At 29.0% G+C, this 27,239-nt stretch overlaps 3 protein-coding genes across 5 annotated transcripts; all 3 read left to right on the top strand.

Annotated features, from left to right (window-relative positions):
- The first annotated feature begins 1,084 nt into the window (after positions 1 to 1,084).
- Positions 1,085 to 6,913, top strand: LOC130960256 (replication protein A 70 kDa DNA-binding subunit E-like). 3 transcript variants are annotated; one of them, XM_057885624.1, is made up of 14 exons: positions 1,085 to 1,380; positions 1,574 to 1,703; positions 2,847 to 2,930; positions 3,012 to 3,156; positions 3,250 to 3,532; positions 4,094 to 4,190; positions 4,290 to 4,417; positions 4,513 to 4,597; positions 4,701 to 4,833; positions 4,955 to 5,112; positions 5,873 to 5,996; positions 6,100 to 6,282; positions 6,385 to 6,450; positions 6,564 to 6,913. In XM_057885624.1, exons 3-14 carry the CDS (start codon positions 2,920 to 2,922, stop codon positions 6,711 to 6,713), a joined length of 1,563 nt encoding a protein of 520 aa, XP_057741607.1. In that variant the 5' UTR covers positions 1,085 to 1,380; positions 1,574 to 1,703; positions 2,847 to 2,919; the 3' UTR covers positions 6,714 to 6,913. The 3 variants fall into 3 exon arrangements, with proteins under 3 accessions (XP_057741607.1, XP_057741608.1, XP_057741606.1); XM_057885625.1 differs by lacking the exon at positions 2,847 to 2,930 and adding an exon at positions 2,758 to 2,846; XM_057885623.1 differs by having other exon boundaries at positions 2,758 to 2,930.
- A 4,911-nt stretch (positions 6,914 to 11,824) lies between these two features.
- On the top strand, positions 11,825 to 13,608 carry LOC130963477 (uncharacterized). Its single transcript, XM_057889589.1, has 6 exons — positions 11,825 to 12,083; positions 12,192 to 12,288; positions 12,378 to 12,499; positions 13,072 to 13,156; positions 13,234 to 13,360; positions 13,438 to 13,608. The coding sequence occupies exons 1-6, from the start codon at positions 11,825 to 11,827 to the stop codon at positions 13,606 to 13,608; spliced, it is 861 nt and encodes a 286-aa protein (XP_057745572.1).
- A 5,402-nt stretch (positions 13,609 to 19,010) lies between these two features.
- LOC130963476 (uncharacterized) lies at positions 19,011 to 24,260 on the top strand. The gene is made up of 9 exons (XM_057889588.1): positions 19,011 to 19,173; positions 19,284 to 19,361; positions 19,870 to 19,903; positions 19,992 to 20,684; positions 20,727 to 20,920; positions 20,999 to 21,889; positions 22,177 to 22,503; positions 22,594 to 23,415; positions 23,476 to 24,260. Exons 1-9 carry the CDS (start codon positions 19,011 to 19,013, stop codon positions 24,258 to 24,260), a joined length of 3,987 nt encoding a protein of 1,328 aa, XP_057745571.1.
- The last annotated feature ends 2,979 nt before the right edge of the window (positions 24,261 to 27,239 follow it).

The raw sequence follows: 27,239 nt of genomic DNA, 5'->3' as shown, positions 1-27,239 counted from the left end.
TTTACTTGTGGTGCGGTTTGGATTGGATGCTTTAAAAAAAAAATTCGATCCGATCCGATCCAATTTCAAGCAGTTTGGATTGGATTGGATTTGCGGTTTATAAATTAAAAAAATTAAATACATATAATAAGTCTCAACATCAAATTTTATATAATCAACAATAGCATAACAAGTCTCAATAATATCTTAAAAAACCAACGATAACATAACGATAGAAATAAAATTATAGATTAGTTAAAATAAATAAATAAATAACATTTTGAACATAAAATATTTATTAAATAATAATAATACATGAATAATATAAAAATCTATAAAAAATTGAACATGTTATAATAAGTATAATTGTAAATATAATAATAAAATAATAATATTATAGCACATTATGTGGTTTGGATTGGATTGGATCGGTTATGAAAAGTAGATCCGAAATCCGATCCGATCCAGCGGTTTGTAAAAAATAGAATCCAATCAAATTCGAATTAGTACGGTTTTAATCGATTTTCGGTTTGAATTGAATTGAATGATCGATTTAGATTGAATTGAATGATCGGTTTAATTTGGATCAGTTTGAATTTGAACACCCCTAATAATTACCATAATTATAGAATAATAGCATGCGTGTGTCTATAATATATATGCCTTGTTTCCATAATCTATTCTATTATATAAAAATCGGATGTCTGCACTTAATGATGAAGCTGACGTGGCATGCTTCAGAGAGTGTTTCCCGATTTAATTTATTTGATTTGATTTGATTTGATTATATATTTAAATATTATAATTAATATAATTTAGATAATTTATTATCATTTATATTACTTAATTAATAATACTATATTAATTATAATTCATTTTCTTATTTATAAAGTCTAAAGTAAAATAAAAGTTTAAAATAAAATAAATAAATTGTTATTTATTCTAATTAAATTTGTTTATCTACTACATATCAATTAACATTAATTTATAATACATTAATTTATAATCCTTTGGCTTAAAAAAAATAAAAGCCCAGCGGCCGGTTTGGACCGGACCGGTATATTGCCTAATGCGGTATCGTTTCGGGGGGAGGGGAGGAATAACGCGTTAGTGCGTTACTGATTGCTGGTCTCCCTCTTCTCTTTTCTTACTTTCAGTCATTTCTTCATTCAAAGAAAACAAAAAGGAAAAACCCTAGCTAGCCTCCACCGCCGCCGAACGGAGTGACCGGTTGCCGCCGTCCGTGGCTGTCCGAGGAGTCTTTCTTTGTACTGTCGGTGTTTTCCATGTCAGATCCCCTATTTGATGTCTTCTTCATCCCTCGGCGCCCATCCTCCGTCGGATTCTTCCTGCTGCTCGTGGTCGTCTTGTCGCCGTCGTCTCGGCGTCATTATCTCGAAGGTCAGTGGCTTTGGTGTGCCTGTTCTTCAATTTTCATTTTATTCTCTGAATTGCTGTTCTGAAATCAACAATTTATTGAATGATTATTACAGGGTTTTGTGTTTTGCTGAAATCTTTGAACGATTATTTGATTTATGAGTTCTGGCTCTGTTGTACTGATGCTGCTTTGTGTGTTTTGTGTTTTGTGTTTTAGATTACACGGAACAAAAAAAACCAATTACTTGGAACACTTGCACACAAATATGCCCAGTCCTAACAGCAGCTTCCTAATGAATTCTTGGTTGGGTCCTTCCCCTGTTCTCAGAACGTTGGCTGTAATCATGGTAAGTCTCTAAACTATTTAATTAATGTATGTAATTTAAAACCCTAATCCCAAATTGCATGCGACCCATATGTAATTAATTTTATCATACAATTGATCCTATTTTTGATACATCTTTTCACGTAATTTTTTTTTGTCTAAATCTTATATATTTTTTTTATTTGTCTTATGTTGCAATATTTTTTTTCGAGTCAATAAAAATTAATTCTTTAGATTTTAAATTATAGAAAATATGATACTATCCTCTCAACACAATCTTTGGTCATATATGGAAGGTACTGATAACAAACCTTTTGGGAATTATATCAGATCAGGAAACAAAAAATTGGTGCTAAATACCAAATTTAATTCTCATAACGCCTTTAGTCTGTACCTCTTGAAATTAAAATAGCTTATGATTCCAGATTTTCTACATCAAATATAAATTAATTTAATAAAAAATGAGAGTACGTGGGAGTACAGACGGAACTTAAAAAAAATATTTGAAGAGGCAACAAATTTTAATAAAGAAATATATTAGTATTTATATTAAAATAAAATTTATAAATATAATTATTTTATTTTTAAATTTATTATTAATATGTAGGAATACATATAGTTAAGATTAACAAAAAAAAATAAATCTAAGTTTGATTAAAAAAATTTTGTTTAGGTTAATAAGCCAAATTAATTTTAAATAAAAAATTCATTTTAAAAAAATTCATTTTTACATTACTAATATATTTTTTTCGGAATTTTCTACTTAATATAATTTAAAAAAATTCATTTTCACATTACTTATTCAATTTTAGTATATTAAGTAGAAAATTCATTTTTACATTACTAATATATGTAAATATGGTGATTTCCTCTTCAGCATATATTGCTTCTTATTTTGATTTTTCAGAATTAAACTCCAGTTTGCCATGTAAATGGAACACAGTAAATGTTGGCCGTTGATTTCTAACCTAATTTTGAATTTTATTTTATTTATTGATTTATTGATTTATTGATTTTATTGATATGATTCAGATTCTTTAATCCTGAATAGTCTAAACACTTTCCCTTTTTTTTAGCTGGATTTTGATAGGAATATAAAGATTCTTGCAATCCTTACCAATATTGGGGCTGAACAGTGCTGTGACTCTCTATAAATTTGGCATAGGTGATCACCACATTTGTTCTTTATCTACACTGAAATTCAGTTTATTTGAGTAATTTTGTAGTGGCAGGTAGCAATGGTAGCTAGGTGAGTTCATGTGCCATGTGGATTGTTTCACAATAAGTTTTTTTTTTATCTTTCACTAAATATGAGGTCTTTGATTTTTAGGTATGATCTCATCAAGTGTATCAATGCTGGTCCAGCGCATAAGGTGTGGAAGCTCAAAGTACGTGTCATTAGACTTTGGACCGTTTCTCAATTTGCAAGATCTGGGATGAAGGCACCTATTGAGATGGTTGTCCTTGATGAAGAGGTAAAATTTTCTCTTTTCATTTTAGATTTATTTTGGTAATGACTGAGCAATAAACCTTATTTATCTATGACTCTATAAAATTAATGCATTCAGGGAGATACAATTCAATGCACTGTAAAAGACATATTTGTTCCTATTTTCGAGGGCTTACTCGCTGAGGGCTTACTCGCTGAGGGCAACGTGTACGTGGTCACTAATTTTGGAGTTGCTTTAAATACCATCAAGTTCAAGCCTACTAGACACGAATTTAGGATCCATTTCAAGAGGGACACGATTGTGCGTCCGGTACAAGATTCTTCATTTCCATTGAACGGATTTAATTTTGTTCCGTTCAAAACAATACAATCAGAGTCTAAAGAAGATGGTTATTTAGTTGGTAAGTACTTTGTTAGATTAATCTATGATGCATGTGTTGTTTAATTCTTTAAAGTCTAATTTTTGTATCCTTTGCTGTCTTTTTTTATTATGAGCATATAGTGGACAGATATGGATTCAATTGATGGTTGTTGCTATTCCTCTCAAGTCTCAACTATTGTAGATTCATATAATATTAATCTAAAATTTGTTTCATTGAGATATTATATTAAGGAAGAATTTTTTTATTATTCCCTTCCTGTAACAAATATTCCCTTGCTGTAATTTTATATTAAGAAATAATATAATTTCTAACTCAGTTAAATATTGTTTCATTTGAATTTTGTTTAATAAAAATATTTATATAATCTTGTGTATTATCTTTATAATGTCCTATAATTTTGTTTTTTCGGAAACTTTGATTTCTAGGCCCTAACTATTTATTAATAGTTTTTTATATTTTTATTTTTAAGAGAATTTAAGGGGTCTGATTTCAACATGAATAAAATGTGTTGATTCCAAAGAGAAAAATTTGGGCATATAGAGTTTTGTTAATCAATAGATTGGTGCCTTTATTTTGTAGATGTGATAGGTCAGCTTGCTTCTAAGGGTAACTTGGTCGAATTCACACGGGACGGGAAGCCGTCAAGTTATATCACCATAGAACTTGATGATCTTGAGTAATGCTTAATATCTTTTTGATAGTGACTTTTGTTTTAAAATCTTATTTTGGAATTTTGTGTCTCTCTTTAATCTACAAGAATTGCTATTTTTTATAGGGGTGGACAGAAATTAAGAGTAACGTTGTGGCAGTCTTTTGCTTTTGAATTGCTCAAATATCTAGAGGAACACCCGTCTCTTACCTATGTGGTTATTCTCCAAATGGGCAAGATGAAATTTTATAGTGGTTTGTTTATTTGTTTATTTTACTGGTATTTGAATGCATGTTTTCTGTCATCATATGCTTATGGTATTTTCTTTGTTTTGTTATGTCTTTTGTAGGGGTCATGGGTGTATCTAACACAAACTACAATTCGAAACTGTTTATCAATGTTGAGTTTCCAGCTGCCAGGGATTTCTTTGCGAGGTACAGTATATAGATCAGTATTGTGGTCAGCAGATTATTTATACAATGCTTTTGATTATTAAACTATTGACAAATTTCATAATTTCTCATTTAAAAATGCAAGGGTGAACAAATTGGATCCTGTTGATGGACAAGGCATAATGCCGCTGGTCTGTGGTCAACCTGTTTCAGATGAGGAGGATTTTTTGCGTCTGTCAGTCTACAAAACAATTGCAGATATAAAGGAGCATAATCAGGTAAAATTCTTTCTTTATTAGTCTTCCTTTTTTTATTGTATTTTTTTATTGTATTAGTTCCAATGTTTGTTGGATCATAATCTCAATTGTTGTGTTGTACCCTCCTATCCATTGATTTTAGGATGCTGTATTTGTTACAGCCAGGACGATTAAAGAAGTTGAGACTGAATTTGGTTGGTGGTACAAAGGATGTAAGAAGTGTCGTCGTGGCTTGAGGGAACTTGATAAAAAATATTTCTGTCCCAATTGCATTAGAGACTACGGGTTCTATGAGCCAAGGTATGACTCACGATACTTCTTTAACATTCACACATTATATACTCTTTGTCCTCGAAGATAATGGTGTAATCTATGCATTTGTATTATTTGCTCAGACACTATTAAATTATTATTATTCAAATAGGTATTTTTATAACATTTTTTATGAATTATATATAATAAGGATTATTTTAAACTATTCTCGCTTGTGGGATGGAGACTCTTGGATAATTCCCCTTTCTGAGTTTCCAGATCGAATATGGAATCTTATGTGTTGTTTTTGAGTTTGATGTGAAGTTTCACACTGTTCATTATTCTTATTTTTTTCTTGATTACATGTTGTAAAATTCTACTTGATTAGTAATTTTTTTTTAATTAAAAGGCACTGCTCATAATTTTTGCTTTTGTTATAGCCAGTCGGTGATAATTCTGTGAATGTGGGGTTGGAGATTTAGATTAACTATTATTGAAATCACATTGCAAAGTTACTTTCGTGGCTTGCTATTTCTGTGTTTTTGGATTCTGATTCACAAGGGAAATATAAAAAATTTATTGGCTACTGGTTTATTTAGCTTTGATTTGTTCACGGGGTCACTTGCTTTTAGATTTTTTTAATTCCATTTGATACATTTTATTCTTCCTTGTGGGATGGAGACTCTTTGGTAAGCCATTAAAAAATTATTTGCATCCAATTCAGTAATAGCATAGTATAGACACTGATTATTGGTAAGATTTATGTAGTGTGTTATTCTTGGACTATATATTTTTTGGTGAATAATAGGTACATCATCCACGTAAGGGTGATAGACCACACCGATGCTGCCTCTTTTGTTTTGTTCGATGGAGAAGCTGCAAAGTTTCTTGGAGTTTCTGCTAAGGACCTTAGGCAGTCTTGTGTGACTAAGGTTTGATGTCATATTCATTTTTTTGTGTTAATAGTCTGGACTATACCTTAATTTTTATTACTTATGAGAGCATGAATGAAGTTTTTTTTCCCTAACTGTGAAGGGTGTTGAGAAAAATTCCTGTCCCGAAGAGATTCATAAGCTTAGGGATATTAAGTTCATCTTCAAAGTGCAACTCAAGATGAGGAATCTGAACTCTTATGAACCATATGTGATTCATGTGCTGAGAATGACTAATGAGAATTCTCTGGTCTCTGCCTTCCTTGATAAATACAATCCTGACACTGTAATTCCCTCTGTCTAATAACTTTTTCTTTTGTTTCTGTATTAGAAAAACAGAGCAACCAGATTTTGGTGATGTCTTTTTATTGGATCAATTGTTTTGTAGGGCCTTTTGTCCCATGAAAATTCTGAACTATTGAGTTTGTCTACTGGTCCATACAACACTTCTAAGGTTTGTGTCAAATGATTTCCAATTTAAATTGTTACAGTGATGTTATTAATTTTTACATAGTAACTAAAATATTATTATTCTTATATTTATTGGTACATGATGGCATATCCCAGGCTTGTGAGAGTGAGCCAACTCCATCACCTGCAGTTGATGAGAAACATAATTCTAAGATTCTCGGAGCTAAGAAACATAATGAAGAGATTGGAGAGGAGTCAGTTTCATCCAAATCTAAGAAAGGGAAGTGGGTTGTGGTGGAGGACTAAATCAACATGCCTTTACACAGTTCGATTTAAAATATAGGAGAATAATTTATTTAAACTATTATTTGAATGAACTATGGTTGTTTGAGAGTTATTAGGATCTACAATATATGAGTAGTTTATTTTTCAAAGTTTTTGTGTTAGACATTAATTTATCTCTTATAACTTGATACAAGAGTTGTTTCTTATATTTGTTTATTTAATCCAAGATTTTGAGTGTGTTTTCTTTTAATAAACTGTTATTATTATTATTAGTATTTGAATAATTTATAAAAAAATGAAAGCCCGTTGAAGAAATAAGTGTAATATTGGTGGTGGTGATAATATGTTGGCAATTGCAAGGAGAGTTGAGTGAAATTCAACTATGCACAGCATGTTTGGTCTTGGAATATCTTGAACCTTGCATTGGAATCCCCTCTCTCACATGGATATGATTACTACTTTGAGAACTTGGGAATAAATCATGCATTACTGAAATTATTTGCTCATTCAGCATCATTATTATTATCATTATCATATACTTCTTCAGTTTTAAAATAGGTATGGCTTTTATTTTAATTTAAAATGCATATTTTAATTTTTTAATGAATCTAAAAGTTAAAATTAAAATAACAATTATTTTAAAATAGACAAAATTTATTCAATGAACAGAAATAAAAACTTTTTTTAATCAATTTTTTCGTTTATCACAATAAGTATAGAGAATCTGATCAATCACAATTATACTCTTTATAAATTAGAATGAATAGAGAAAACAAAAGAAAATAAAAAGGGAATTAAAATAAATAAAGAAAACAGAAAGGGAATTAGAATAAATAAAAAAAACAAAAGAAAACAAGAACACGTTAGCGGGTCTCCCTCCTCTCTTTTGTTACTTTTATAAATTAGAATAGATAAATAAAACAAAAGAAAACGAAAAGGGGATAACACTTACTCCCTCCTCTCTTTTGTTACTTTTATAAATTAGAATAGATAAATAAAACAAAAGAAAACGAAAAGGGAATAACACTTACTGCATGTTGGTCTTCCCTCCTCTCTTTTGTTGCCTTTATTCATTCTTTCATTTAAAGATAACAAGAAGAGAAAACCCTAGCTAGCCTCCACCGCCACCGAACGGAGTGACCGGTTGCCGCCGTCCGTGGCTGTCCGAAGAGTTTCTCTTTGTACTGTCGGTGTTTTTCCAATTCAGATCCCCTATTTGATGTCTTCTTCATCACTCGGCGCCCATTCTCCGTCGGATTCTTCTTGCTGCTCGCGGTCGTCTTGTCGCCGTCGTCTCGGCGTCATTATCTCGAAGGTCAGTGGCTTTGGTGTGCACCTATTCTTCGATTTTCATTTTATTCTCTGGATCTCTGTTCTAAAATCAACAAATTATTTAATGATTATAGGATTTTGTTTTGTTGAATGATTATTTGATTTTGGGGTTCTAGATCTGTTGTACTGCTGCTGCTTTGTGTTTTTGTGAAATTTGTAGATTATTATTTGATTATTCAGCTCACCGTTGTATGTTTTGTGTTTTAGATTATAGAGAAAAAAAACCAATAACTTGAAACACTTGCACACAAACATGCCCAGTCCTAACAACAGCTTCCCGATGGATCCTTTCTTGGGTCCTTTCCCTGTTCTCAGAACCTTGGTTGTAATCATGGTAAGTCTCTGAACTAATTCATTAATATATGTAATTTAAAACCTAATCCCAAATTGCATGCGATCCATATATAATTAAATTTATCATACAATTGATCCCTCTTTTAATACGTCTTTTCACGTAATTTTTTTTATTTTGTCTAAATCTTATATATATTTTTTTTATTTGTCTTATGTTGCAATATTTTTTTTGGAGTCAATAAAAATCAATACCTCAAATTTTAAATTAAAGAAAATATGATACTATGTTATAAAATTATTTTTTCTAATAATTTAAGCTCATAAAAAAGACATATGATTTGGATAAAATTATCTTAAATTTGCTAAGTACGATACATGATTTAGAAAACAATAATAAAATGATGAGATTTTTTTCGAAATAAAATAATACAATATCTTTCTTCTGATACATATATTATGTGTATTACTGTACACGTATATATTATTGATTTTTCTGATACATATATTATGGGTATTATTATATACGTATATATATATATTTTTTTTTTCTTAAAGGAAGACATGAATTCAGCTGTTATTTTCATATCTTTTTTTACTCAATTTACTTTTAATTGACAGTATTTATGATATAGAATAAGAGCTGTATTTTCAATTCAAATCTTTTTTTTTTAAATTATCAAGACAGATTTTTTCTTCTTTTGGATTATGGAAGAAATATGATTTTGGATGCAGTCTAATTTTAAAGTGATTTATCCAAAAATATACCTCTTCTTAGTTGCTATAAAAGCCTAGGAAGTATGGTCTTATACTGTTATCACACATACTTGCTATAATTTACGGCTTGCTCTAATTTTTTTATCTAGAGAAAAAATGGATAGACAATATGATTTGTTAGAGGTGATTGCACCGCCAAAAGAGAGCTGGAAGATTCATGTCAGAATACTTAGACTCTGGTCTTTACCAAAATTCAAAGACCCCAAATCCAGTAGTTCTATTGAAATGGTGTTGATGGATGAGCAGGTACTTCTAATTTATTTATCCACACAATTATTTCTCTATTTTTATACATATATTCCTACATTTGTATGTTCCTCACTCTCATAATTATTACAATTTCAATCTCAACAGTTTTATGGTTTTGTTGTGACCATTCAATTAAAAACTGAACAAGAATAAAACCCATTGTATATTTCCTTGCAAGAAAAGCAAGAAAATTTTTTATAAAAGAATATTTTACAGTAAAAAAAGATTTAAATTTTAACTCTGTTAAATATTGTTTCATTTAAATTTTGTTTCATAAGAAAATTTATATAATTTTAATTATTATCCTTATAATGTCCTATAACAATTAAATAATGCTTTAAAAATTAATGTGTCTTATTTTGGTTTAAATTCTGCATTAAAGAATTTTATTAAGGAAATATAATTTTATAAGCCAAAATAATTTATCAATATGATTGTATTATATAATATGTTTATATTTAGTGTATTTCATTTGAATTGGCTGATGCGTCATTTTTTGTTATAGGTATAGAACTAAAAAAAATTGTATTATTTAATAAAATTTTTCTTCAATTTGTTATTGGCTCTGTTTTGTTTTATTTAATTATCTATGTTTTTTGGTACATGCTAATGACATTGAAAGTACTTTCTTTTTATTTTGATACAAGTCAAACATGACTCTAATATATAATTAGTAATTATGGGTATTGTTAGCGTATAATATATATATATATATATATATATATATATATATATATATATATATATATATATATTTTAGATGTTTTTTTATTAGAATTTATTGAATACTTTTAGAATACAGATTTTTTGACTATATGATTATATCTGCTATTTTTGTAATTGACTAAAAGAACAAGAAAGTAATTGACTAATTGACCTGTATATCAAACAATAGTCATTGGCGTTCAGCGACCTTACTCCTCAAGTTATTATTATTTGGGTGGGGATCAATCATCGTATTTTAAAAAAGATACAATAATTTAAGCTTCTTGGTGGTGTTTTTTTTTTTAAATGTTTAACATGGATTCCAAAATACCAGTACACTTAACATTTTTTTTTCTTCCAATTTTATAATTTAGTATTAACTCGAAGGATAGCGATTTTACCAACTTCTAATTAATAGAATCACTTATTTATTATATGCTATTTTCAACTTATTCTTAATGAAAATTTTTTTATGAAAAATAAAATAATCAAATAAAAAGGTTTCATTATCAATTTAAGAATGATAAATTTTCAATATTCAATTATATTCTCATGTAGCATTATTTTAAGATTCTAATAGTGAACTATTAATTTTATTAAAGGTGACTTATGTTTAATTGTCTTGATTTTTAATAAAATTAATTAAATAAATTATATAATTTTGTGAAATTATTCCAATTATATTATTACTTAAAATTTTTTTTCTCTTTGTTGATAAAAACTCTCTTCTTTCTCCTGGTAACACACAGTTAGATGATGTGGGAGAGTTGCTGTTGTTGTCTCTACTTTGACAACAGTGACCCTCCACTCTCCCTCCTCCCCCCCTTAAAATCGAGATTTAGAGAAAAATTTTGATTCATGAAGTTGTTTAGAGATCAGAAAAATATTCAGAAATAGAAGTGGTTCACGAAAAAGATAGCACAAGTTTTAAGCAATCATGACATGGGACCGATATATATTAATCATATTCTAGGCCATAACTATTTATTAACAGTATTCTATATTTTTATTTTTAATATATATGAAGCAACTTTATCTTCAATATGATGAAGTCATGTCACAATGAGATCCCCATCTTGCTTGCGACTTACATGTATCAGAAAAATTAATCTTTGCCTTCTATTTTGTTGTATTTTATTTCATCAATTTTTTAGGTAATTTAGTATATGTCCTCATTAAGAGTCAATTTAAATGAAAATAATTCAATCCAAATACCAAGTCTTTCAATAAGTGTGACTAGCACGCATATATATATAGAAAAGAACACAATCTAGGTGCAAAATATAAAACTAACTCTTCTTTTTGTAAAAAATGTACACCAGGAAAAAGAAAAAGATTCAAAAGGTTTCACTGTCGGCCATGAGGAACTATAATGGAAAAGAGAATCATTTAAATTGAGAATGGAGGGAGGGATATTTGGCCAATAAAGAGGGAATTTTGAGAGACTTTTAGCAAACTTTTTAAAATGTTCTAATTAGATATACAGTTAAAATTAAATATTCTAATTATTTTCAATATATAGTTAAATATATGTTTAAAATATAACGATAGTATATATTAAAGTATTAAACATTTGAATCCATTATGTGTATATTCTTCCTTTGGTTGCATATAAATCTGTTATTAATGTTTAATACTTAATATTCTAGATTTAAATCATATTTTTAATTTATTCAGTTATAAATATTGAAAGAAAATTTTTATATAAATTTTGTTTGTTTATTTAGTTGGAGTTTATTGGTACTGGGTGTAGAAAGTGAATAAAATAGGGAACAACTATGCATGCTTCTGTAGGTGAGGATCTGATATCTGTGTTCGAGTCATTGATATCGGAAGGAACTGTGTATGTTTTTACATACTTTGGAGTTAACAACAACTGTGGGTTGTATCGCACAACATCGCATCAATTTCGGTTATTTTTTCAAGATAGAACTACTGTCTTACCCTCTTTCTGTGATGCAATACCATTATATGGTATTAAGTTGGTCCCTTTTAGGGAAATTATGGGATACTCTCCTCATCATCCTTTTTTGGTTGGTAAGTGTATAATTTATGGCAAGTACACAAGTTGATTTTTTTCATTATGACAAAATATCACTAAAAGGTGTGATTTGGGCACATTTTTCTATTTGATATTTATTTAAGACGTTGCTGGAGTTATGGCCGGCGTAGAGGGTGAGAGAAAATACATGAACGATGGCAAACTTATTAACATGATGGTCATTCGTATTGAGAATGACGGGTGCGTTTTTTCCAACAATCCTTACTCACCACTTAATATATTTAAATAAGTAATCTTTTATTTTCTAAATAATTTGCATTCCTATACAGTTTACAGCTTAATATTGTTGTTCTTGGAGAGATGGTGGACCGGATCAAGAATTTTCTAGCATCGGGCGATCAACAACTGCCAATAGTTATTCTTCAATTTGCAAGAGTAAAAAATACTGGAGGTACGTGAGTATTTGATTACTATCAAATGATTATATTCTTATTGTAACTATTTCTATTAATTATTGAGATGCAAAATGGGTGGCTCATGAAAGGTTGTCAATAGAAGGAAGGTTATGCCATCAATATTTTCATATAGTAAAAACTGTTGAGATAAGTAGAGATTTTTTTAAATATCATTGGAAATTCTCTTTTTTGTTTTTAATTTCTAAAATTTAATTGGTTGAAGTGATACAAACTATTATTATTAAAATTGGATAAACGAGGTATCAGCAGTTTTTTTTTCTTCGTTGATTGTAAATCCTATGTTGAATTACTCGAGAATTAATTAATCAATATATAATTTTAAACTATATTTCTGTTATTATATAATACTTTTTATTATTTTATATTTGCATTGAATATTTTTTTTATATGTCATTGCTAAAATAAAAAGTTTTAATAATTAATTAGGTTCACGGTAGGTTATAGTTATTTTTTTAAATCTAAGTACACTTTTGGTTACCTTCCATTCGATAATTCTTCTGTCATGTATAATTGTACAACTCATTTAAACAATGATTGTTATATATAGGTACCAATATTGTGCAGAACATTATGTATGGTACTAGACTCTTGATAAATCCAGATATTCCTGAGGCTTTGATGCTTCGAAAAAGGTATTGTAATAATATTGTGAATTATTTATGGTTGTGCATATTGACTGTATTTTTGTGGCATCGTGATTGATAAGTAGTGTGTACTATAGAGAGATCTCGCAGTACCTGTCTGTAGTTTCTGGCAAACCAGCATATCTTGATGAAGATGAAATTTTATATTCCATTGGGAGGAAGACAATAAAGGAGTTACGTGCTGCAGCGGATGTGAGTGCTTTACATAAAACTACTTTTTTTCGTTTGGTTAATTTTTTTTAAAAAACTTTCAAACTGTTCCTATATAGGTTGGATTCTATGTTGTTCGGGCCACTGTTCTTGATGTTGAACCCGTTCCAAGTTGGTGGTATAAATCATGTGTTTGCAGCGTGAAGGCAGAAGCTAATGCGGATGAATACTTCTGCGATGGCTGTAATAGGGATGTGAATAATGTGGTTGACAGGTATTACTCTAATTAGATTTATTTGTGCAATCTTTTCATAAAAATGCAATATAGTTAACTAATTGATTATGTTGATTTTTAATGATTTAGCAATATCTGGCTTAATAGTAATATTTATTAAAAACAAAAACTGCTTTGGTTGATAGAAATCTGGTTTAGCCACAAAAAAAAAGCTGGCAAACAAAGATAGAGTGCACAGAAAAAAATTCATGTACCTACAACACTTTTATACCAAAGTCTCCTTTGCTAGGCTAAAATCTAGAAAACTGATAAATCTAAAAAAAATTGTGTTTGAGCATCTAAATTATGTTGAATATCATTTTTATGATTTTGTTGTAACTAAAGGGTGATAGGCCAGGTGTTAATTGATGTTTTTGAATTTAAAAAAAAAAAATAGGTATAAGTTGAATTTGTTGGTTTTTGATGGTACTGGTACAACGAACTTTGTTGTGTTCGATAAGGAGGTCGCAGCACTATTCGGACGAACCTGTACTGAGATGGTGAAAGAGTTGAATGTACGTGAAACCAATTTTTGTTGAACACATCATGATTGTCAATAAGATATGTTTGTTTATTTAGAACGATATAAATGTAAAATTTTTGGTGTAGGAAAAAGGGAAAGCAAGCAAAGATCCTACTGGTTTTAATGAGTTTTTTCCTTGATAAGGAGTTTCTATTCAAGGTCGAAGTAGAAACTACTGGATGGTGCGATTCTTATGATGTATCGGTGATACGTTCTGATACTACCAATTTACCGAGGTGGAGGGACACTCAAGGCCCGGTAAAATCTGGTGTACCCCGTGCTGGTCCTATTAACCCTATGCATGTATGATTTCTTCTTTATTTTTTGTTGATTTTTAGACTATGTATACTAAGACTTAATTTGCCAAATATGAGATGCTGTTTATTTATTTTTTTCGTTGTTTTTTATGTAGCCTCGAGGTGAAGATGAATGTTCTGTTTGTGATGAGTCACCTGATCCAATCGTGGAAAATTTGTCTGTTATTAAAAGACCTGTTGTGAGGGTATTCATTTAGTCTTCACTTATATAGCCTCTTTTATATTTTGGAATTTATTTTTTGGTTAAAATCTTAATTATACTTTTTTGTTTTGTTTTGTTTGAAGCGTCTGTTGGATGAGTTCAACATGTCTGGTGCTCCTTCCATTAAAAAGTAGCTGCTGTGAAACATGAGGTTTTTCATGTAATGGAGATAAAGGAGCATGTTTTAAAGGTTTGGTGGAGTCTTGGCTATGACTATTGTTTATTGAGAGAACAGATACTATTCAAATTTTAAAATATTTTAAATTAAATAATTGCTGTTTTGTTTTATTTAATTATCTATGTTTTTTGGGACATGCCTGTGACATTGAAAGTACTTTCTTTTTATTTTTGATACAAGTCAAACATGACTCTAATATATAATTAGATAATTATGGGTATTGTTACCGTATAATATATATATATATATATATATATATTATTTTAGATGTTATTTTTTTTATTAAAATTTATTGAATACTTTTAGAATACATATTTTTTGACTATATAATTATATCTGCTATTTCTATAATTGACTAAAAGAACAAGAAAGTAATTGTCTAATTGACCTGTATATCAAACAATAGTCATTGGCATTCAGCGACTTTACTCCTCAAGTTATTATTATTTGCGTGGGGATCAATAATCGTATTTTAAAGAAGATACAATAATTTAAGCTTCTTGGTGTTGTTTGTTTTTAATGTTCATCATGGATTCCTAAATATCAGTATACTTAACACTTTTTTTTCTTTCAATTTTATAATTTAGTATTAACTCAAAGGATAGAAATTTTACCGACTTCTAAATCTAATTAATAGTCACTTATTTATTATATGCTATTTTCAACTTATTCTTAATGAAAATTTTTTTATGAAAATTAAAATAATGAAATAAAAAGGTTTCAGTATCCATTTTAAGAATAATAAAATTTCAATTTTCGATTATATTCTCATGTAGCATTATTTTAAGATTCTAATATTGAACTATTAATTTTATATTAGGTGACTTATGTTTAATTCTCTTGATTTTTAATAAGATTAATTAAATAAATTATATAATTTTATGGAATTATTCTAATTATATTATTACTTAAAAATTTTTTTTCTCTCTATTGATAAAAACTCTCTTCTTTTTTCTGGTAACACACAGTTAGCTGATGTGGGAGGGTTGATACGTTGTCTCTACTTTGACAATAGTGACCTTCCACTCTCCCTCCTCCCCCCCTTTAAGATCAAGATTTAGAGAAAAATTTTAATTCATGAAGTTGTTTAGAGATCAGAAAAATATTTAGAAATTGGAGTGGTTCACGAATAAGATGGCACAAGTTTTAAGTAATCATGACATGAGATCAATATATATTAATCATATTCTAAATTTTTCAACCTAAACTCAAAATTCGCAAATAAAAATTAGTATATGGATTTTTTCGAAATAAAATAATAACAGTAATAAAAAGTACTTTTAATTTATTATTAGTTAATCATTGAACGTTAAATTATCAAATAAAAATATTATTAAATGAGAGTAATTCCTGAATGAGAGTGATTGTTAGGGTGTTGGTGTTGTATGCTGCTGTGACTCATTAAAGTATGTTATATTATATTTATGACTCCGTAAATAGAAACTTTTATTTCGTTCAAAAAGAAAACTATTGATTTAAAATAATATAATATCTTTGATTCTTTCCAACAATTTATAACATATACACATTAATATTTTAGCCCAGCCCAAAATACAATAGCTCTATATAAGAACTCTACAATTACATATAATCTTTCATATTCAATATTTGATTATTAGATATTTTTTTGAAGGTGTTATTACTGTTGCACATTGCACCACATCTTTATGTAAGTTTTATTTATTTTTTTCATTTCAGATAAATTTTTTAAGTGTTGATTAGTCTTCTATTGATTAGTGTTTTCATTTTATTTTGTTCAACTTCTTTACAATTTTATTTTTTTTACTGTTCACATGTTATAAACTTATTAGCTTAGTAATTGAAAAGAATTAATATAATATAGCTTAATTGTTAAATATTTGAAAAAAAAGACTATTATACACTCTCTAAAAATATTGTTACTACACAATACACTATGTTTTATGTAAGTTTTATATGTTTTATGTAAGTTTCATTTTCTTTTATCAGATAGGTTAAAATTTGTTAATTTGGATACTAATTTTTATTATTCACTTAATGTAATTATTCAAAAAAATTATTTTATTATTTATAAAATAAATTTAAAAATTATATCACAGAGAACATGTAGTACCACCTTTTAAAAGTATTATATTATTATTATTATTATTATTATTATTATTATTATTATTGAAGCATACCACAAAGTTGTATTTAATTTTTAATATGTAATCTAATTTTTAAGATTTAAATTTTAAATGACTAAAATTATTCTATGTTGAATATTTTGTCTTTAACTAATTTTTTTGTTATACGTTGATTAAAAAATGTGATTTATTGATCACTTCTAAATTCAAATTTAAAATTTGTCGTGCAGGAGTGTATATTTTTAATTAATTATTTGATAATATATGATATAAAAATTAGTTTGCTTAATATTAAAATGGATATATATATATATATATATATATATATATATATATATTCATTTTAATTAGATTATTAATTTGTGAATTAAAAGTCACTGTTAATATATTTTTACATATTTAAAAATTAAGTTTTTTATTTTTTAAGTAAAAATTGATACCTCATAAATTAATCAATAAATAATCAGTATTGTAAGTTAATGGATATTTAAAATTCAACTTCAAAATAAGTATTAAAATTTGAAAATTTGTATTCGTAGCTCATTGTTGTGGAAGAAGTACATTGTAGATAAGGGACTTAACAACGATAATGTATCACACTCCAATCACACAATCGAAGGTTGCAAGGTTAAGACGAAAGATAATTTTGGCAAGAAAACGAAAAAGACTTGATGATAATGAGTTTGCTTTCTTTTGTGCTTCTGGTAAGTGTTCTTCTAAAACTTCTTTAATTTCTATTTTTTATGGGAATTACAGTTTAAACTATTATCGTTGTTGAGAATATTAGCGAAGTAGTTTGTACTATACATAATTTTTTAAATATTTTAGTTTAGTAATTTGAAAACTATAAATAACTATTCATCTTTATAAAATTTTTTAAACTCATATTTAATAAGCTATAAATTACATAAAAACTATACAATCTTCAAATCTTCATATACTATTTAGGTTAATTAATTATTTAATATTATTTAAAATATACTCTATCATAATTTAAAATATACTATTTATCCTAAATTAATACATAAAACTCTATACTAATTGGGAAAATATAAAATTTGATGCTTTTGAGTATATCTATTTAACTCGATTTAAATAAATTGAAATTTTAAAATTATATTTAAATTTAGAGTTTTATTTGTTATTTAAATTGAATTGTATTTATTTTTAACTGATGACTGGTTATATTTTGAATAATATGATATGAATACTCATTGATTTAGTTTAATAATTTAAAAAATAATTCAATAAAACTAAACCAATACAAAAAAAATTTTAACTACAAAAGTATACTACTAAAGTTATATAAAATCAAATACGAGATTAGTTAATCAAATAATTATTATTTGTGTTTCATTTATTTTTTTTTGACTTAACAATGTCGAAGAACAACAATAATACAAATTTTGACGTACATAAAAATGTGCATCATATTACTACAAGTCAAAGAACAGTGTGTCGATAAACTGGTACCTCATCTAATATTCTCAGTTTACAATCCAGTGAGGATAAAGGTGACATTTTTTCACTGTAATTGACTCATATTTATCTAAATTTAATTTATATCGGTTTAATGACGAAAATTTTCTATATATTTCTCATTACTCATTCATAGGGAAGCAACTATCTATGCATGGTATACACTGTGCCTCGCATGGAATTTTTGGACAGGAAAATACTCCTCCTAATTATGTAAGACCTTCTACATCAGAGATAAGATCTAAATCTTTAACTCTACAGACGGATCCCTCATTGACAAGAACTCCACTGTCCGTGTTAACAAATAGTACGTATAATTATTGATTGCCAAATGATTCATACACCAATATTTAACAAAAAGTATACTTCATCGAAAATTATTTATATACATAGATTTATTACAATTCTAGCATACTCCAGTGTACAAGGACCCACCAATAATCTAACTGAAGTCGTTCCACAAAATCAACTTCCATCACACTCCGGTTCCCACCGATCGTGCCTAACAGAAAGGTAATTTAGAAAAGATAATCATCATTATTATATTCTTTTTTCCCTATAATTTCTATGGTTTATTTGAATAAAATTGAACTTTTTTGTAAAGAAGTTCTACTATGATTGGGGTGCAAAAAGGACAATCTTCCTCTGTTGTTGCTTCGGTGGCTATTAATTTGGCACAACTTTATGAAGATGTAAATTTATCGACTGTTAAGACGCATCCACCAAGCGCTGACACACACAGTAGCCAATGTGTTGACTCTTTTGTTGATGATGAAGGTAATTTCTCATTATATCAAGAATTTAAGTTTATAGTTTGCAAGAGATATGAATTATTAGTAATACATCAAAGTGATTATGTTTGCATTTTTATAATTTTTTTATGGTAGTTTTGAATGGTTATGATGATTCAATGTTGGATGTGGATATGGAAGATAATTTTATACCGTCCTCAAAAACCTTAGACGGTATGTAAATTTTTTATCTGTATGTTTATTTACATCTTTGTGTACATCATGGACTAAATTGTATCGGTATGACAACTGAGTAGCTAAAGAGAGTTCATTCGGCAGATGTCTGGGATATAGGAGATCCTATTTATCAATGTCAACACTATAAAGCATGGATGTGGTCTGGAGAAAGGCTTGCTAAATCCAAACAATCGCCCCAACCAAAGTTTTTATTATGTTGTATGGAAGGAAAGATCGAGCTTCCTCTACTTTCTGTGCCTCCTGATGAGCTCATTCAGCTTCATACTGGAGGAGATCAAAGAAGTATTCATTTTCTAAAAAATATAAGGACATTTAATTCAATGTTTTGTTTTACATCAATGGCTGGAAAATTGACCGTGGGGTGAACAATGGGACTGCTCCTCCAATTTTAAGCTTGGGGGTCAAAACTACCATAGCATTGGTAGCTTACTTCCTCCTGATAGTTTGCGACCAACATTTGCCCAGCTATATATCTATGACACAGAGAATGAGATTGATAATCGAATAGGCACACTTCGGTAATTTTCATGCAACCAGTCAAATTTTTTAGTTATTTTTTATCTGTGAGAGAAAATAACATAAATTTTATTGTTTTTTTTTTCGCAGTTCCAATGAAGCTATAAATGAGCGGGATAGAGAAATTGTGGCAATATTAAGAAATATGCTAGACAGATATAATAGTTTGGCAAAGAGTTTTCGCTATGCAAGAGATAGGTACCAACAGGAAAATTGCACAAACATAAAGCTTAAGTTGATTAGTAAAAGGACTACAGATGGCAGGACATACAACTTGCCATCTGCATCTGAAGTGGCTGCATTGATTGTTGGCGATGTCGAACAACTTAGCAAAGATAGAGATATTATTATAGAGAGTCAATCTAGAAAGCTCCAGCGGATTGATGTTTTTCATCCATCTTATTTAGCCTTGCAATATCCATTGTTGTTTCCGTATGGGGAGGATGGATTTCGTTTGGGTATTGCAACATCAGATTCTATCTCCGCTAGACCTACAAAGAAAAACAAAACAATCACTTTGCGACAATTCTTTGCTTTTCGACTACAGAAAAGGACGGGTGAATCTCCGTTAATTCTGAGATCAAAGAGATTATTCCAACAGTTTCTGGTAGATGCCTACACAATGGTGGAATCAGAGAGGTTAAAATTCTTTAGGTGTAAACAACCACAGTTGAGGGTTGATAAATACAAATGTCTGCATGAAAGTCTTATAAATGGGGATGTAGATGCTGCAAGGCTTGGCAAAAGAATCATTCTTCCCAGTACTTTTACCGGTGGACCTAGGTATATGATGAATAATTGTAAAAATGCATTTGCAATTTGCAGATATGCAGGATATCCTAGCTATTTTATCACCATGACCTGTAACCCTGAATGGGATGAGATAAGAAGGGAAGTAACTTCCATTGGATTGAAGGCAGAAGACCGTCCTGATATATTGTGTCGAATTTTCAAGATCAAGCTTGATGGTTTGATAGATGACCTCAAAGAGGGAAAAATCTTTGGCAAAATTTTGGGATGTAAGTCTGTGTTTATGCAACGCTTTATTAAAATCCTATGTTGTAATGCTTTGCTCATTTGTCTTTTTCAATTTTCAGACGTTTGCACTGTAGAGTTTCAAAAGAGAGGGCTTCCGCATGCACATATCCTTTTATTCATGAGTAACGAGTTCAAGCCACAAACACCAGATGACATAGACAAACATATAACAGCTGAGATTTCTGATGAAAATGAAAGGCCAAATCTACATGGAGCTGTTCAAAATTACATGGTACATGGTCCATGTGGTCTGTACAACAAGAATTCACCTTGCATGAAGAATGGATCCTGTTCAAAGTTCTATCCTAAAGAGTTTAGACAGCGAACACTCATTGATGAGGCCGGATTTCCCAAATATAGGCGTACTGATAACGGTCGAACAGTGAAGAAAAGGGAATGTGTACTAGACAATAAGTTCATTGTTCCGTATAATCCAGAATTGTTGCTCAAGTTCGGGTGCCACATAAATGTGGAATACACATGCCAAACAAGTTCTATTAAGTATCTGTTTAAGTATGTACACAAGGGTAATGACCGCGTAACAGCTACTCTATACAATGCTGGTGATCCGTCAGAAGCCACACAAGTTGTTGACGAAATTAGGAATTACTACGATTGTAGGTATATTTCGGCATGTGAGGCAGTCTGGCGTCTATTTGGATACGAAATCCAAGAGAAAGAACCATTTGTGATTAGACTTCCATTCCATTTGGAGGATGAGCAACCTGTGGTTTATGGTGAAACTTCTAATGTGAATGATATCGTCGAAAAAGCAATATCTCATAAGTCCATGTTTTTGGGATGGATGGCAGCAAACATGTCATATCCTTATACTCGAAGTCTGACTTATGCTGAGTTTCCAACCAAGTTTGTTTGGAAGGACGATTCTTCAAAGTGGTTTCCTAGAAAGAAAGGCTTCGCAATTGGAAGGTTGACTCATGTACCTGCAGGTAATGACGAGTTTACATTCAATTTTGATCTTACTTATTTAAGGATTTAAATTTAAAATCTTAACAGCCTGTACCCCATGTCCATTTTATTCAATTTATCTACACTAGAAAATAAATGTTCAAATAACTTCCAACAGTTATAATTTGTAGATTATACGATTTATTATTTTTCTATATTTTTTAGAAAAATTATTCTTAAGCGGATGTGAAGCTACATAATAATTAAAATAGCGTAGCTTAATCCATTTAATAACTTAAGAGTGGGATTTTAACTAAGTTTTTTGCAGCAAATACCGAAGAATATTACCAACGACTTCTCTTGAATACTCAAAGAGGATGTACGAGTTTTCGAGATATAAGAACAGTTGGAGGAACAATTTATGCTACGTATAGAGATGCATGCTTCGCCCTTGGACTCTTGCAAGATGACAAAGAATTCATTGATGCAATTAAGGAAGCAAGCTCATGGGCCTCAGGATCATATGTTAGGAGGTTATTTGTCATTCTATTAACATCCAACAATATCTCAAGACCAGAATATGTTTGGGATAGATGTTGGCATGAACTCTCAGATGATATTTTGTATCGACAGAGAGCCGTGATGAACATGAGCGGTGAGTTTCTATTAATTACAACGATAAAAGTTCTTCCTTATTGATCATTTTTAGTTTGATTGAATTTTTATGGTATCGTATAATATGCAGAGTTAACAATGTCAGATGATGAGATTAAGCAGTTGTGCTTAATGGATATAGACAAGATCTTATATTCCTATGGTAAAACCTTGAAAGACTATCCTCCTATGCCTTTAGCAACTGAAGTTGATAATTCTTTGTTAACCGAAAGGGTTATAAGGGAAGAGCTAAACTTTAACAGGGATGATTTAAAGAAAAATGCCTCAGACATGTTAGCCATCGCAACACCTGAGCAGAGATATGCATTCAATAAAATTGTTACAGCTGTGTATTGTGATGAAGGGGGTTTTTTCTTTGTGTATGGTCATGGAGGTACTGGAAAAACATTTCTCTGGAACCTTATGTCTGCTGAGATTCGCTCAAGGGGTGATATAGTGTTAAACGTTGCTTCGAGTGGTATTGCATCTTTACTTCTTCCCAATGGAAGAACGGCACACTCAAGGTTCAAAATACCGCTGAATATAACTGAGGATTCTGTATGTAACATCAAACCTGGTTCCCCTCAAGCAATGTTACTGTTGAAAGCCAAACTTATAATTTGGGATGAGGCCCCAATGGTTAGTAGGTACTGCTATGAAGCGCTTGACAAATGCTTGGGTGACATCATGAGGTGTTCTCCAACATATAGCAAAGATTTGCCCTTTGGAGGAAAAGTGGTTGTACTAGGTGGAGACTTTAGACAAATTCTTCCTGTCATTCCACGAGGATCGAGACAAGATATCGTTCATTCAACCGTGAATTCGTCTTACCTTTGGAAGTTTTGCCAGGTGCTCAAACTAACAAAAAATATGAGACTCTCTGTAGGGACGACTGCTTCAGATCAAGACGAGACAGAGCAATTTGGTGAGTGGTTATTGAAAGTTGGTGATGGTTTAATAGGTGACAATATGGATGGTGAATCTGAGATATGTCTTCCAGGAGATATTGTTATTCCTTCTTCGGACCAGGCATTTGATGAGTTAGTTCATTTTTCTTATCCAAATATTCTGGAAAACATGTCCTCAAAGGATTTTTTCAAAGCAAGAACTATACTGGCTCCCACACTAGACATCGTTGAAGAGGTCAACAACCATTTGATGGCTATCATTCCTGGAGGAGAAAAATTATATCTTAGTTCGGATTCCATATGTATGGATGAAGGGAATATGGAGAGTCAACTAGATCTCTATGGTCCTGAATTACTAAATAGCATAAATTGCTCTGGTTTGCCTCCACATAAATTAATACTCAAGATTGGTGTTCCGGTGATGTTACTCAGGAATATTGACCAATCCAGTGGTCTTTGTAATGGTACAAGGCTACAAGTTAGAAAACTTGGAAATCATGTCATAGAATGTGAAGTCTTAACGGGTAACAATGTTGGTCATATTGCTTTGATTCCAAGAATGAATATGGTACCAACAAATGAAACCGTCCCAGTTAGATTCCAACGAAGACAGTTTCCCATAATAGTATCGTTTGCCATGACAATTAATAAGTCTCAGGGACAAACTTTATCTCATGTTGGATTGTACTTGCCCAGACCAGTTTTTACACATGGCCAACTATATGTGGCACTTTCAAGAGTTAAGAGTAAGAGAGGTTTAAAAGTTTTACTTATGAATCACGTAGGAATGTCTGCAAATTCAACTATCAATGTTGTTTATAGAGAAGTCTTTAAAAAAATAGTATTCTAATGTAAATATTTTAATTTTATTTTAAATTCTGTATCAGTGTATAATTATTTTACTTTAAAATATATAAAATAATTATTACTTTTTTTTTTAAGTTAAACTTTGATTTTGATAATAATTTTATAAATATCTTAAAATAATAATTATTTTATATTTTTGTTTTAAGTATCGAAGCATATAAATTTTTTTTCTTACCTTTATAAATTTTCCCGTGCTGAGCACGGGTTTATACACTAGTATAATTAATAATAGGTCAAAATAAATGTATTTTGAGAGCTCCATAATAATAATAATAATAACTGAGACCTTAATTTTGGGCTTTACATATATAAACTTAATATACGAAAGTGTAATGAATTTGTTATTTACTTTGATTATTTTAAATTTACTTATTCTATGCAATGTCAATTAAAAGAACTATTGAAATATATAAAGTATAAACAATTAAACACATACATAAACACATTAGGCACCTTGATATCCCACGATATAATTACTTCAGATTGGTTAGATCAACCCAAATTATGCCGTAAGAATAACCTAAAAACATAATGGCACTAATATTATAAACTCAAATCCGAACCACACAAAATAAAAAAAAAGAAAGAAAGAAAGAACTCGTCTTAATAACCCAGCCCTTCAATTTTTCTAAGTGTATCCAGAAACCTATAAATATGTAAAATTATTTTCAAAGATAAACTTTAACAGTTTTTCTTTGAAAATGTCATAAATTAAAACTTATGAAATGTATTTCACCAATACATTTAATATTGCAATATCTCACTTTTCCATTTCATTAATATTAATTTGTATATTATGGACATCAGATCCTTGGACAATTGGCAAGTTTGATTTGATAGTAGATTTTATAAATCAGTGGCAATTAAAATAATATATGCGTAATTGGCAAGAATATAATCAGTGTTTAGTTTTTAAATTGTTGCTAATGAAATCAATTTTTGAATGAGTTGGAAACAAGAAAAAGAATGGTCAAAGATAATATTTTTTGTTTTTATTTTAAAGTACTTATTTTCATAAAAAGAAAATTAACAAATACAATAATTACTTGTCGCAATCACATTTTTCACACACTTTTTCTGTGTGATCTGGTTTGATAAAACATTTTCACTTTCAATTTGTATTTGATATTTGTGCTCCTAATTTTTAAAAGCTACTGATAATTAAAAATAACTAAAGAGATATTTTTTTTAAAATAATTCAAATTTATCAAAACTAAAAAATGTAATATAATATTATATTTATTATAAATAACTATATTATTTATTACTGTTTATTTTATATATACTAAAATCAGTTTAAATTTTAAAATTAAAATAATTTTATCAAGAACAATTGTTATACTTTATATTTAACATTGAATACAAATTATTTGATTAATTCACCTCCGATAAGTTTTAAATTAGTTTGATAGATAATTAGGGACGGTTTTAAGTATAGAGGTATGGGGTAAGCGCTCCCACTACAATTTGGAATTTTTTTTAGTAATATATGATAATAATATTTATTTGTTCCTATATTAAATTTGACCCCACAATAATTTTTTACTCAAATTTTGGTATTTAATCGTCAATTTAAAATTTTTATATTAAATATTCGTTAGAATGATCAATTCTCATATTTAAACAAAATTAGTGTTCTTTTTTAAAAATTAACTAACAGAATATTATTTATCTTCTTTTTAAATTAGCTTTAATTTTTACGTAGCAACTGTATTAATTGAAAAAACTTTTTTAACTATGAATATCAATAAGAGTCGGTTTCTAATTGTGTTGGGAAGTGAATTTCTAAATAATTGTTTATTAATATATATGAAAAGAGAAAAATTTTGATGGTAGTGTTAAGAAAAAAATTACTTAATTTTTTAAAAATATAAAACCTAACATAATAAAATTTTAAATTATATATTATTATTTAAATTACTATTTTAGTGTTTTAATTTATATATTAGATATTTTGAAGGCTAATCATATTTTACAATAACAAAATATAATCATAACAATAATTATGCTATATGTACATAAAAATTAATTATCTATATAAAATATAAAATATACAATAAAAATAAGTTAAACAATACATATATTTATACACAGATAGTCACAAAAAAAATACACAAATATATAGTGATTAATAGATAATTTAATATTTAATTTTTTATATACATATATTATTTTTATTATAAAAATTATTACTAAGTTATATAAATTTTTGTTGGATGGGGAGCTCTCGACAATCGGGGAGATTCGGGGAGGAATCAAGCGAGAGAACATAAAATGAGAAGACACCACATACAACTCAAAACCTTAAGGTGTCAAGTTAATGGGTCTCTCATCTTATAAACTCCTCACTCTTCCATGCTTTCTTTGATGTGGGACTAATTTCAACACTCCTCATACTTGCAACATTAACAATTTTGTCCCCACTACCAAAATTTTTTGGATCCGTCACTCATAGATTACTTCTCTGATTTTAGATAAATTTGGCTTTTGTATGTTACTTTTATGATTATTCAATGATTTGGGCGACACAATTAGTCTTAATATTTTTGCTTATTGAATTTGCATGGAAATTTTTGTTTTTATCTTATAGTGAGATTACATTAAAATTAGATAAAAAATTTTTAAATTTAAATAAAATATTTTAAATTTTAAAAACCAAAACAGAATTACATTTAAACTTAAGAAACTAATTTAATACTTTACTCTTTATCTAATTATGCAAGGAATTAGTGATTTTCGCTAATACTCGAAGTTTGATTTCTATACGTGTGTGTGACATTTTTTTACCGTGATACTATATAAAATAATAGGAAATGAAATATTATTACGTTGAAATCCTGATAAATAATTCTGTTCAGAAATAATTACGTTGCATGAGGTGTTTTTTAAATCTGGGATTGCCTATATGTATATGATTAACATAAGCTTTAGAATAGAAATGGTAAAACTAAATTTTAAACTG

Source organism: Arachis stenosperma, chromosome 2 (genome assembly GCF_014773155.1).
Source record: "Arachis stenosperma cultivar V10309 chromosome 2, arast.V10309.gnm1.PFL2, whole genome shotgun sequence".
Taxonomy (NCBI): domain Eukaryota; kingdom Viridiplantae; phylum Streptophyta; class Magnoliopsida; order Fabales; family Fabaceae; genus Arachis; species Arachis stenosperma.
Note: the sequence above shows the minus strand (reverse complement) of the source record. Positions and strands in the feature narration are given on the sequence as shown.

Excerpts from the sequence above, each read along its gene's own strand:
- LOC130963476 (XM_057889588.1), top strand. The coding sequence starts at position 19,011 with ATGATTGGGGTGCAAAAAGGACAATCTTCCTCTGTTGTTGCTTCGGTG. Across the intron at positions 21,890-22,176 it reads GTTGACTCATGTACCTGCAG|CAAATACCGAAGAATATTAC; the intron begins GTAATGACGAGT and ends AGTTTTTTGCAG. Across the intron at positions 22,504-22,593 it reads AGCCGTGATGAACATGAGCG|AGTTAACAATGTCAGATGAT; the intron begins GTGAGTTTCTAT and ends TATAATATGCAG.
- LOC130963477 (XM_057889589.1), top strand. The coding sequence starts at position 11,825 with ATGCATGCTTCTGTAGGTGAGGATCTGATATCTGTGTTCGAGTCATTG. Across the intron at positions 12,289-12,377 it reads ATTCGTATTGAGAATGACGG|TTTACAGCTTAATATTGTTG; the intron begins GTGCGTTTTTTC and ends ATTCCTATACAG. Across the intron at positions 12,500-13,071 it reads AAGAGTAAAAAATACTGGAG|GTACCAATATTGTGCAGAAC; the intron begins GTACGTGAGTAT and ends TGTTATATATAG.
- LOC130960256 (XM_057885624.1), top strand. Across the intron at positions 4,834-4,954 it reads ATATAAAGGAGCATAATCAG|GATGCTGTATTTGTTACAGC; the intron begins GTAAAATTCTTT and ends CATTGATTTTAG. Across the intron at positions 6,451-6,563 it reads GTCCATACAACACTTCTAAG|GCTTGTGAGAGTGAGCCAAC; the intron begins GTTTGTGTCAAA and ends GGCATATCCCAG.